This window comes from Pelodiscus sinensis, chromosome 4, assembly GCF_052426305.1.
Source record: "Pelodiscus sinensis isolate ZL-2025 chromosome 4, ASM5242630v1, whole genome shotgun sequence".
NCBI lineage: Eukaryota > Metazoa > Chordata > Testudines > Trionychidae > Pelodiscus > Pelodiscus sinensis.
The window spans coordinates 99,956,703-99,969,436 of record NC_143055.1 but is presented as its reverse complement, the minus strand read 5'-3'; the positions used below and the strand labels follow the sequence as shown (position 1 = coordinate 99,969,436).

The 12,734-nt window shown below is 45.1% G+C and overlaps 1 protein-coding gene across 8 annotated transcripts in view; it reads right to left on the bottom strand.

Annotated features, from left to right (window-relative positions):
- The window catches only part of PRDM5 (PR/SET domain 5), a 149,667-nt gene extending 138,034 nt beyond the window's left edge, over positions 1–11,633 (bottom strand). For 3 of the 8 annotated variants that reach the window (XM_089778013.1, XM_014574834.4, XM_075929820.2), the window contains exons 1-2: positions 11,360–11,598; positions 1,258–1,341 (exon numbers count right to left, since the gene is read on the bottom strand). In XM_089778013.1, the coding sequence (XP_089634139.1) occupies positions 1,258–1,341; positions 11,360–11,452 (177 nt within the window). In that variant the 5' untranslated portion in view covers positions 11,453–11,598. Of the gene's footprint in view, positions 1–1,257; positions 1,342–11,359 lie in introns of all 8 variants that reach the window. The other 5 variants (XM_014574835.4, XM_014574836.4, XM_006125581.5 and 2 more) reach the window with 3 other exon arrangements.
- Between the last annotated feature and the right edge of the window lie 1,101 nt (positions 11,634–12,734).

The following is a 12,734-nucleotide window of genomic DNA, read 5'->3' as shown; positions in this document are numbered from 1 at the left end:
AACCATGTTAGATTGCAACCTTGTTTGGAAAAGTTTTCAAACACTATCAAATACAGAAACTAGTTCTAGGTATCTCAAACCTAATGACCATGTCACAAAGCTCCCTAATATAATTGTGTTAATCTCTTTCATTGCAATATGCTCAATTCTTAAAGAAGCACAAATTCATAATAAATAACCACCATTTTTCTTAACTTTATTACTAAATTACTTTCTTTAAAAAAAAAAAAAAAAAAAAAAAGGCTTCAAGTGTTACTCAGCTTTTCACAGGTTTACTTTTTTTGTTTTTCATATTCTTCAGCATAGACTGTAATTATTTTCATTCTTAGGTTCATACAAATTTAGCAGGATTTATATTGTTGTTAGACTCTATAAAAACTTCTGCCTGGGGTATCAAGAGTCTAAGTTACCAAAAACACGATGCAATTAAAAGCCTAATTCTGCAGATGCTTTCTACTAGATACAATGCCTTTTGGAATACTCATAGTAGCAAACACTATGACAGTGTCTGCAGGATCGGCCCCATAGCTGGGGTGACCATCTGTCCTGTTTTTAATAGGACGGTCCTTCATTTAAGCTCTCTGGAAGAAGTATCCTTTAAAAAAAAACAATACAAAAAAAACCAGGCAAATTGTCCCATATGTTGCACAGCAGAGGCCAACTGTTTAAAGAGCTGGTTGGGACAGAGCCCGTGAACTAGGCAGCCTATGTGCTATTCCTGGCATGCACTACAGCAGGTAAGGTGGGGAACCCAGCTCCAGAGCTCCCCCATATTCTCCCCTCACTCTCAATCCCCGTCCTGACTCCTGCACCTGTACTCCAGCCTCCTGCATTCCCATACACACCGACCCTCCTACCCTGATTCCTGCACCCCCACCCAGCCTCCTGCTCTCCCCCCCACATTCCCAGCCCTAACTCTTGCAGCTTCCCCCACACACACAGCCCCCGTCCCGATTCCTGCAGCTCCCCCTCAAACTACCAGCCCACACTGCGGAGGACAGGAAGATGAGGACAAGACAGGCACTTCTAAAGAGCAGTAACCACTTAATTGCAAGTATATATTTTTAATTTTTTACCATTTTAGTTATAATAATGCAGGATGTCTTTTTAATGGATGCTCAGTCAACTTAATGTTATTTTGAACATTTGTACCACATAGTTCTGACTTAAAGTTGAACGGCAATCAGTCCAAGCAATTTTACCAGGTGTCCAGTATTCGGCATAGGGATATATGGTCACCCTACCCATAGCTCTCACCTCCCACATCAGTCTGCAGTCTGTGTTTTCATCCAGTTCTTGAGGCATTCGCTTCTCCCCTGCAAATGGGCCAAATTTTTCACCCTAAATGATGATTACACAAAAAATTCACGAGTTACTAAACTACAGTCTTTTGTTATTACCTTTTGCTTCAGAACAAGAGGACAATTTTATTTGCTCACCCTTCCATGCTCTTAAGGAGCACACATAGTACACAGAGTTGCAGTTGACAGCTGGACAGCTAAATCTTCAAGTTCATACGCCATTTTTTAAATTTAAGTAAGGCTATCACATTATTATATAATGTCTAAACACTATTATGCTAGCTAGTATGTTTGGGCTTTTTCCTTTCATATTTTGTGACACTGATTTTTAAAACAATTTCCCCTACCACATATATCCTCCACTTGACAAATATTTTGTTTGTATTTTGAAAGAGGCTGAAATTCACAGGACAGATTTGTTTTATTTACATAATTACAACATGCTCTGAAATTTCCCTAGACAAACTCACAGAAGGCCAACAGGTGGAAAAACAAGGAAATCTCAGAGACAAGGCTTGTTGGAAAGAGCAAGGAAAAAAAAGCGATAAGTTCACCAGTATAAAATGATGAAGAAGATTTGTAATTCATAAGAAACATCTAAATTTTACATTTCCATATTACATAACACCTTGTCCCTCAAAATTCTTTTAAGTAGCCATGCTTCCGGTGGAATGGAATGCCCATGCAATTAGTTAAGTAGTCCTCTCTTGTACAGTTAACTGTGACTCAGCGGGGTCCAAAGACGGGTTTTATAAACTAAGAGGGTAAGTTAAAAGAAAGATACACATGTGAACTGACAAATACCAAAAACTTCTGCTGTAACATACTGAGGATGTTAAAGTGTGGTTAATTGACTAGTCGAGTAGTCGATGGACACTTTCGCGTTCCTCCTTTGAAATGTACAAGAGCCCCCGCTGGAGGGAATGCAGAATTGCGCATGCAGTCCGGGGCCAGCAGGAAGTCCCGCTAACATTTCAAAGCCATGGAGCCTAGGGTCAGCAGGAGACTCAGAGCTGACTCCGGAGGTCTGGGGAAATGCTGCTCTGAACCCAAGGTTAGCTGGGGAGTCCCCAGCTGACCCTGGACTCCATGGCACTTCAGCGTTTTAAAGGGGCAGCGCAGCACAGCTGCGCTGCAGGTCAGCTGTGCAGCGACCGCCCCTTTGAAATGCTGCCTTGAGGTTTCAAAGTGGCACTGCCATACAGCTGATCCCCGGTTCAACTGTCTGGTGCTACCACTTTGAAGTACCCCTTCTTCCCCCCCCCCCCCCCGTCATGCCCTTTGCTGCCCCTATCTGATAGAGGCAGCAAGGGGGTGGGAAATCGACTAGTCGACAGCAAATGCATATCAGATAGTCGACTAGTCCTTAACATCTTTATAACAGACAGCATCAAGGTCCCAATCCAGCAAAGTTTTATGTAGATGCTTAACTTTACTCAAGTAGTTCCACCTAAAGTGATATAAACTAGGTTTAAACTGACATGGGAACATCCACACACAAACTTGCACTGGTTCAATTAAAGACATGATGCAGCTTCTACAGTTTGGGGGTTTGTTTGTTTTTACAAGATCAAGACCCAAGCTAATAGAGCTGTTTGTGGCTCCTTCTCTCCCATCTTTCCAAGAGAACACCAACATGCATTCCAGCATTCAAGAGCTCCTACTAGAGATACAGAGAGGGGAGAGCATTCCCCTTGTCTCCTCCTTCTGCAAGATGGACTTACTCTTCCCTAACATGAAAATCTACTGTACCTTTTTGTACTCGGCCATTGAAGGGAGTGTAGACAAGTATCAGAGGGGTAGCCGTGTTAGTCTGAATCTGCAAAAGCAGCGAAGAGTCCTGTGGCACCTTATAGACTAACTGAAGTGTTGGAGCATAAGCTTTCGTGGGCAAAGACCCACTTAGTCAGATGCAACAGATAGACAAGAAATATCCAAGTTGCAAAGGATATCTATTCCTCCTTCCCACCAAATAATGGACAAGGCTCAATCCTCTAGGAGGGAAGAGTGAGCATTTATGGTAACAACTTTGTGGAAGCAGCAGCATAGGCTGAAGTCTAGACTGATTAGGTTTGATGCACATAAGTAAAAATGAGAAAGGGAGGAGACTAGAAACAGGGTGATTGCGGAAGTACAATAGCCACAGGTGATTGCATGAAAAAGGCGCTGTATTGCTACGTGCAGCTAAACTGATCAGAAGTTAGTTGTCTTTACACTCTAACTATAAAGACAACGAATAAGGGATTCTGTTTTTAATTAAATAGAATTATCCAGTCCTTTCCTTTTTTACACTGAATCCCCAGCAAATTAGCAACTGTTTATATCATATTGTTTATGGTTCTTCTCTAAAGGATTGTCTGAAAACTACTTTTTAGCATATAACTCTCATTTTTCATTTCTCAATGAGCATTTAATATTCCCCCATCTTTTAATAGTCATACACTAAAGCAGTAAGGGTAGCAATGCGTGGAGGCCAGTCAATAAGTCAACTATTTTCAATTCATTTCTATTCACTGGCTACCACTGTATCCCTGATACACTGTTTATTCTTTAAACTAGGGATGCTAAATATTGGTTACTTGACTAGTCAAGTAACCTCATGAATTCTTATCGGTTACTCGACTAATCTATAGTTCCCAGGGGTGGAGCTGGCAGCCAGTGAGGAGCCAGCCTGCAACTCTGTGCTGCTGCCTTTGTATCAGAGGCAGCAGCGTGGGATGCCAAGTGGGAGCTGATTTGTGAGGGGAGCCAGTTTAAAAACCAGCTCCCCTTGTGGACTGGCTGCCTGTCACCCCACACTGCTGCCTCATACTGGAACTGAGCTGAGCTGCCTGCCTGGCTCCTAATACACTTTAAATGCAGAGCCAAAGCTGGGGTAGGTTCTGGAACTGGCGTGACCCAGGACTGAGCATGTCCGCTGGCTAGCCTGCTAAAAAGTTACTGGCGATGGGGTGGGGGGGAAAATGCATGTAGTCTATAGGATTAACCTATAAGTTTTTGCTTATTGGTTAATTGACTACATTATTACATCCCTACTTTAAACTGGATAAAACAGCTACAGAAATCTAAAGCGCAGATTTAATCAGGAGGTAAAAATTTATTAACATAACCCAATTAAATATCTAAGTATTTTATGTATGAGTGCACTTTAAATAGTGTCTTCTTAGCTATTAAGGTTACGGGAACAAACTTGTGAAAGTAAGCCAGAAGCTACTCAACACGTTGCCCGCAGACCACATGCGGCCCACGGCCCGTTTGTTTGCGGCCTGCGGTGTGGTTTGGATTTACGCGGGGCTCAACACATGGCCCGCGGGTGGGAGCCAAAGCCAAAAAATAGTCAATATAATGGTTTTCTGTTGATATGCTTTTTAGTAGTTAAATTCCTGGACTGTCATCGCTCATTAAAAGTGCTGTCATATGGGTGGAAATTGGGTAAATATTGCATTTTATTAAGTCAATTCTGCTGATATTAAATAGGGCTTATGTATTGTGTAGTTTTGTCTTAATCTTTGTATTCATGCTCATCAGTGTGAAAGAAGCTGTTTGCATATATATATTTGCATGTATATGCAACCACATTTAAATTGCGGCCCTCAGCATGTGCTTTGAGTATCATTGTGGCCCCCACGGCTTCCAAAGTTGAGTAGAATCATAGAATCATAGAATAATAGGACTGGAAGGGACCTCAAGAGGTCATCGAGTCCAGCCCCCCGCCCTCAAGGCAGGACCAAGCTCCACCTACACCATCCCTGACAGATGTCTATCTAACCTGTTCTTAAATATCTCCAGAGAGGGAGATTCCACCACCTCCCTTGGCAATTTATTCCAATATTTGACCACCCTGACAGTTAGGAATTTTTTCCTAATGTCCAATCTAAACCTCCCCTGCTGCACTTTAAGCCCATTACTCCTTGTCCTGTCCTCAGAAACCAAGAGGAACAAATTTTCTCCTTCCTCCTTGTGACACCCTTTTAGATATTTGAAAACCGCTATCATGTCCCGCCTTAATCTTCTTTTTTCCAAACTAGTAGTCCTGCTATAAGCAAAAACAACATATTGCCAGATTCTCCTTTACACACAATATAGTACAATCGTTCTAGAAGACATATTCCTAAACCTTCATACCAGTAATCACAATATTACATACAATTAGACCTTGTCATCACTTGGGGAAAATGTGTTGGCAAACATGTTAAAATTCCAGTGTAGACAAGGCAGCTGTAGTTTTAACCTGTGTTTGCTGGATGAGGTAATGATTTACGCCACCAACCAAATCATGTTAAAACTGTAACTGCTTTGTTTACATTAGTTAGTTTGCTAACATATTAAAATATACTTCCTCCCCTGATGTAAACATATGGATTATTTTGGTTATTTCTGATAAACATCTGTATAGCTCCATAACTTTGGAGGGTCCTGAACAGAGATTTTCAAAGCTCACCAGCCAAAAGAATTTATAACAAAGATGGGATTAAGTCTCAGCAGGGTAGTTGTGTTGTTTTTGCAGATAACAGACTAACAAGGACTCCTGTGGCACCTTAAAGAGTAGCAGAATTTCTGGGACTTAAGGTTTCATGGATAAAAATCACTTAGAAAGAACAACATTTATTTGGGATCAAGCTTTTGAGAGTAAAAGCCAATTCATCAGATATCAGAGTATCCTGAAATAGCTATCCCATGCGCATCTTATTTCGAGTTACAGTGCAGTGTAGATGCACCCTTACTCTTTAAGATGCCACAGAACTATTTTATTCAAAGATGGGACTGTAACTTTGGAAGCTGCTGCCAAGTAAAGGGAAGTGTTCAATAATACCACCTAGCTCTTAACATTGCATAGCTGCACTGTCCCAGGAGTAGCCTAGGGTATGTTTACACTGCCACCCTAGTTTGAACTAGGGTGGCTAATGTAGGCATTCGAACTTGCAAATGAAGCCCGGGATTTAAATATCCTGGACTTCATTTGCGTGTTCATGGGCGCCGCCATTCTTAAATGCCCCGTAGTTCGAACTACCTGCCCGCAGCTATATGCGGCACGGGCTAGGTAGTTCGAAATAAAACTTCTAATTTGAACTACCATTATTCCTCCTGAAAGGAATATACCCCCAGAGTGTAAACTGTGTAGACATACCCCCAGAGTGTAAACTGTGATGGACACAATTAGTTCCCTGGCTTTTCTCTCGATCCAGAGGTAAAGTAGTCAGTGATAGTCCTTCTCTGGTAGTAGATTACTTCTCATTTTATATTATCTTATTTCTGCTGCGGAGAGAATTGTGAGGGAAGGGGAATCATGGTTCTGCCTATTTCTCCATTTCTCACTGGCCCATCCAACAACACCTGCAAAAGCAGTCCAGCAGTGCCTAATAACTCCTACCACCAACCCCCCACCCACCCACCCACAGCTCTGTAACTGGCAGTAAAGGTAGCCCACGCAGGGCAGAAGACATGCACAGAACACAAGATAACAGAGAAAGGAAGAGTCCAGGGAAAGGATGGGTGAAGGTTAAGTATACAAGAGAAGGAAAGAGATAACACAGCAGGCAAGCCATGAAAATTCTGGTATTTTAGAATAAAAGCTGGGAGTAAGAGGAATGGACAACAGTAGAAAAGAAAGCAGCAGTGGCAAGCAAGGCAAATGCGATGTTGAAGAGAGATTATGAAGAGGAGAGTGAGGGCACAGGGAGGAGGGTAAGGGCAGACTCCTGTGTAAAGAAAAGTCACTATGAGAGCAGGAAGAGAGAGAGCAACAAAACAAAAGGACTGAAGCCAAAGAAAGTGATGAGATGGTGACTAGATGTACACACAGGCAGGCCCTAAAAGAAACTGTGTAAAGATGATATTGTGAGGGTCCATATTCTCCACACCTCACTTGTCTCTAGAGCTCTGCACAGATACAAAATTTGTATCCACATCTGTATCTGCATTAATGAGCCACAGATATCCATACTGACATCCACAGATGCAGATACCTGTGGATATCCACAAAGTTGCAGGATTCTAGAATAAAAATTTGTATCTGTATCCACAAAAATGAGCTGCAGATCGCTTTCTATCCACAGGTACCACATCTGTGGATGTGGATGAGGCTGATATCTGTGGATTTACAGGGCTCTACTTTAGGGATGGAAGTAACTAGTCAACTATCCAATAAGCAAATGCTTATCGGATAGTTGACTAGTGACTTGACAAATTGCTTCCCCCCCCCCATCTCCTTACTGCTTCTATCAGAAAGAGGCAGCAAGTGGGGGAGCAGGATCCAGTGCTGGGGGAAGCTGGCTTAAAAGCCAGTTCCCCCAGAACCATCTCTGTGGGGACAAGGGGCAGGGGTACAGCAGGGAACTGGCAGTGTTTCCGCCTCTGAAATGTAACAAGAGCCGGGGTCTTGCTACATTGCAAAAGCAGAAGTGCTGCAGGGTGCCTGGGGTCTCAAACAGTCCACCACTAGCACCATGCTCCCTGCTTTTGAAATGTACAAGAGCCCTCCTGGGGCTCCTGTATATTTCAAAAGCAAAGCACCTGTGCTCCCCACAGAGCTTCCTCCTTTGAAATGTAGCAAGAGCCAGAGACACTTATTGACTAATCAAATAGTCGATAAAAATATATTGACTAATCGATTAGATGATTAATCTAAATTTAACAGCCTTACTCTACTTATCTCCATAAGGTGGCTCTTACTACATTTATAAAGCAGAGCTGGCCACAGCGGTAGGGGACCCAGCGCAGGTCTGCTAATTCCTGCCTCCCGCCGAGTCCTCGTTGCACCTCACTCTTCCCTGCCCCCCTGGAAATGGTGCTGGGGGGAACTGACTCCAAAGCCGGTTCCCACCAGCACCCATCTCCTGCTCCCCTTCCCCCCCCACCGTGGTGTCTCTACTAAGAGGCAGCAAGGGGAGGGGAAAAGAGTAGTCAAGTAATGACTCAACTACCTGATAAGCCTAAACTATTCAACTAGTCGCTTACATCCCTAGCTCACGTAGCCATGCGACTTTTGCCAGGGAAAAACACCCAGGTTTGGCAACAAAAAACTAGAGAGATTAAAAAACATGTGTTTTTGTAAATGTGTAACTGCTGAAATGGTCAGCGTTTACATGGAGGGGGAGCCGCTCCACAGGAGGTAGTTCCCCATGAACACCAGGCCCTGCTAAGCTACCTGCCCCCCCATCCTCTGCTGCCTCTGTATCAGAGGCAACAGCGTGGGGAGGCAGGCAGGAGCCAGTACTCACAGGGAACTGGCTCTGAAGAAAAAAATCATCTCCACATGACACTGTCTCCTGCCTGCCTCCCTTCTCCACCCCCTCCCACCGCAGCACTGCTGCCTCTGATAGAGACAGTGGAGAGAGGAACCTTGTGTGTAACTGTGAAGGTTAAGCAATGAGCCCAGGGGCGCAGCAAGGGGGGCCAGGAGCGAGCCACTAACCCCACTGTGTCTCTGCAGTTTTCCCCCTTACTGACTAGTTGCAGAAATTCCCTCGATTACTCAATTAGCAGATTACCCACAATTTAACATCCCTAATTCTGACCTGCAGGAGGGACGTAGAAGGCAGTGCAGAGGGCTTGAGTCCTGACCCAGGAAAGGAGGGGACTGAAATCTGGGGCAGGGGTGGAAGAGCGGGGAGCAGAGAGTTTGGATTGTGACTTGGGGCAGGGAGTTATGGTATAGGAGGGGGTGAGGTGTCAGATGCAGGCTGTGGCCAGCATATACTTACTGTAGATGACTCCTGGATAAGCAGCCCGGTGGCACCTTCAGGCAGGCTCCCCGCCTGCCATGCCCCACATGCCACTCAAAGCATCTGGCTGCTGGGGCCAGAGTGTGCGTTTCCATATGCTGCACACACCCAATAGCACAGCCCAGGCAGCTCCCACTGAACAGTTTCTAGCCAATGGGAGCTACAAGGATTGTGCTGGGGGCAGGTTCAGTATGTGAAAACCTGCCCCTGAGGGGCATGTACCACACAAACTCTCTGCTGGGCCCAGCAGCCATCCACTTTGAGTGGCATTACCTAAGGGTCCTGTTGACCCACAAGACATTGGCAGCCAAAAGTACTGTGGCAGGCCAGATCTGAATATTTGGCGGGCTGAATCTGGCCCATCGGCCATATTTTGCCCACCCCTGCCTTAGTGAAACCTAAAGGCTCAAACACAGAAGCAAATCAAAAAGGAAAGAAAATTGATTACTTTTGTTTAAAAAATCTGTTATTGAGGAACCTGCCTTGTTATTTTTGAGCAACTGAAGTTAGCAATACTAATGGCAACATAAGGACATCTTAAAGAAGTATTTTAACCACAAGAAAGACAGTTAAGTTGTTTGACACCACAGAGTACGCTACAGAATTTGCTACTCTGGAATATACATCTCATTTCACATTCTGCACCTTCTCCTAAATATAAGACTACTGCAAAACTGTTAATAGAATTTCTTTTGTGGCCACTACATGACTAGAATATAGCATAATTACTATTATTCCCCCCCTTTGAGGTAGGCATCCCAGTGACAAGGAGTCCTGTTACATCCTATGAACAATTTATTTTATTTACACATGTTCACCAGAACAGAGGTGGTCACAAACAGCATGCAGGCCAATTCCCTCCTTCAGGAATCTCAGCCATAAACCAATTTTTGGTTCCCAAGAAGTAACACTGGTTTCCAAAGTTCAAGGAAGAGAGCAAGGCCTGCTGCTCACGAAGATACCTTTACTTAGAGCCATGCATAACACAACTAAGCTTTTTCAAAGAGCTTCAGCAAAATCAAGGATTGTCACTTAAGTGACATGGGACTCCTCCTTGTTGTTATAACTAATAGCAATATTTAGCATGTCTTCCTAACATTGAATATTTGCTGCCATTCTAAGAAAAAGTACTTGGAAGAAAGACACTGTATAATAGCACCACTTCATGACATCTACCAACACAATATGGAGAAATTCTGGCAGTTAGCATAGGCAGGTTGCCTTTTTCCCCCCTTACCAGTTTCACACATACTTAAGAGAAGCAGAAATTGGTCCAAAATTGTAATGACTATTAAAATAGGAAATAATTTTGATGAATTACACTGTACTCAAAGGGTAAGGTGAATTGCACACACCACAAAACAGTCCAAATAGCACCTCCCTCAAACTAATAAGACCCAAAAATGGAACAGAGTCCCCAAAGAAGAGTAAAAAAACCCCACAAAAACTGAAGTTTAATTTAATGTGGGATTGCTCTTTTTAGTTCTGTACCACTTCAACTACCTAAATATTATGGAAGACTCTGGATAATTGAAAATTCTCTTGATTATCCACAATCTCAACGTCATTGTCATCTGTCAGGATGGGTGACCTGTTTTGAATAAAAAGGACTTGCACTGAAATGGAGATCTCAGCTGGGCTTTTGCAACCAGTTTCGTTATTCTGCAAAGCAAATTCAACTTATTCTGTTCAAAGTGAGAAAGCAGCAGGAGTTTGGTGAGGAGGGAGGCATATTTGTGTCTGAAAGGAAATGGAGAAATAGGGCAGGCACTACCTGGGTTTTAAAAACTTTTAAACGCCCTCAAAATTAAACCCTCCTACAACCCCGCCCTATGCACATGATTAGCCCGCGCTTTGCTTGGGTATGTACAGGTGGCTGCCTCGCTGGGCTAACCACTCCCCTAGGGGACGGTGCCTTTTTTTTGGGGGGGGGGGGGTCGCTGATCACGGTGTCAGTCCTAGTCTACTGGTTCCATGAAAGACCCCCCAGAACACGCAACGCTGGGGGGGGGGGGGCTTCTTCCTTGCAACCAGAGGCTGCCCGCTGCAAGGCGGACGGGAGGGAAGGGAGCGCCACCGCAGGAGAAGGGGGAGGGCTGGGCTTCACTCGGCACTAGAGCGCTGCCGGCAGCGAGAGGAGACGGCGCGCGCCGCCGCGAGCTCCTGTCCTACGTGGCAGGCGCTGTCGGGAGAAGCCCGCATGTGGGAAACTCAGCGCGTGGGAGGCGGCCGGAGCGGGCTTGCAAGCTGCACCGCTGCCTGCTGCAATGCACCCCCCTCTCCCCGCCAGTGCACGGCCCCCTGCTCTCCCCGTCTTGCCCAGCGCTCACCCACCTTTCTCACTCTGCGGGCCGTGTAGAGCCCCATCCCGTCCTGCACTTGAGACGACTTCAGGGCAAACCTGTCCGGCACGTACATGCCCAGCATTTTGCACTGCCCCGGGCCGCCGCCTGCTACGGAGGAGAAGAGTTCACGGGGGCCTTCATTGCAAAGGGCAGGAGCTGGGGGAGGGGGCAGCGAGGCGCCGGTTGCAGGAGTCCCCCCAAGGAGAGGGGAGGAGTCAGGCGGCTGCAAGCTTCCAGCAGCCGCTGGGCAGAGGCTGTAGCAGCTGGCTGGGAAAGGGCGGGCTCCTATTGGCTGAAAGTTTGGCTGCAGAGAGACGGGCGGGACCTTAGGGCGGTGGCGGGTGGGGGGAGCGGCGGCGTGAGGGGAACTTCCTTCCCCCCCACCGCAAATTGCAGCCGTCAGGGCTCAGTCCCAGACTGGACGGAACCACGAGATCAGGGTCGGGAAATCCAGGGATGTTCTGATCCAGCGACGCTTGTTTCAGCCCCGTAAGCCCATTAGAGAGAGAGGGGCAAACCAGCTGAGACGCGTAGAGCCGGAGGCCTTCAGCAAAGGGGGTGATCCAGCTGCTTTTGACCCAGTTGACTAAAGATCCATAAGTTTGGGCCCCTGCCTAATATTTGACACTCCTTTGCCAAATATCATGCCTGGATGGGAGGAAAGCCCTGCAGCCCCTAATGCATTATGCTCATACATGTCATAAATTATAATCCATTTCCAATAGGGATATTTGGAAAATCCAACACTCAGGACAACAAATTGGCCCAGTTTTGGGTAGGGTTGCCAGAGGTCCGATTTTGAACCGGACAGTCCCGAATTTGAGCTTTCTGTTTGGAAAATAAATTGAGAAAATAGAAATGTCTGGTATCTTCAACATAAGATGTAATGTAGATTGTGATGTAATGTCAAGGGTGTCCCCTATTTCTGTTGAAACCATCTGGCAACCCTAGTTTCGGGCTTTGATTTTCCCTTTGTAACACTGATGAAAGTGAACCAACAATTAATCTTTCTGGGTAGAGAACATTGGGACTGCACAGATTACCTGCTACCTTTCTGTATGTGCCCTCTTTCATTTCCACGCAGTTTACGCCTTTCTGCTGGCAAAAGAAAACATCACAAGGCTAAAATCTCTCTTACTGAGGCTATGTTTATTTCTGTTTAATTTGTATTGCATATTACTTCAAACACATTTTCCAGCTGAAGTGAGACATACTCAAAAGACCCAATCCAAGTAATGGGAAACACCTGGTTTCACTGGAACTCTACAGTGTAAGAATCTATCCAAGGAGATCTTCTGGAAGTATTGGAGCCACAATTTACCCCCTTTGTGCCCATGACAAACATATTGCAAAGTCAGAAATAG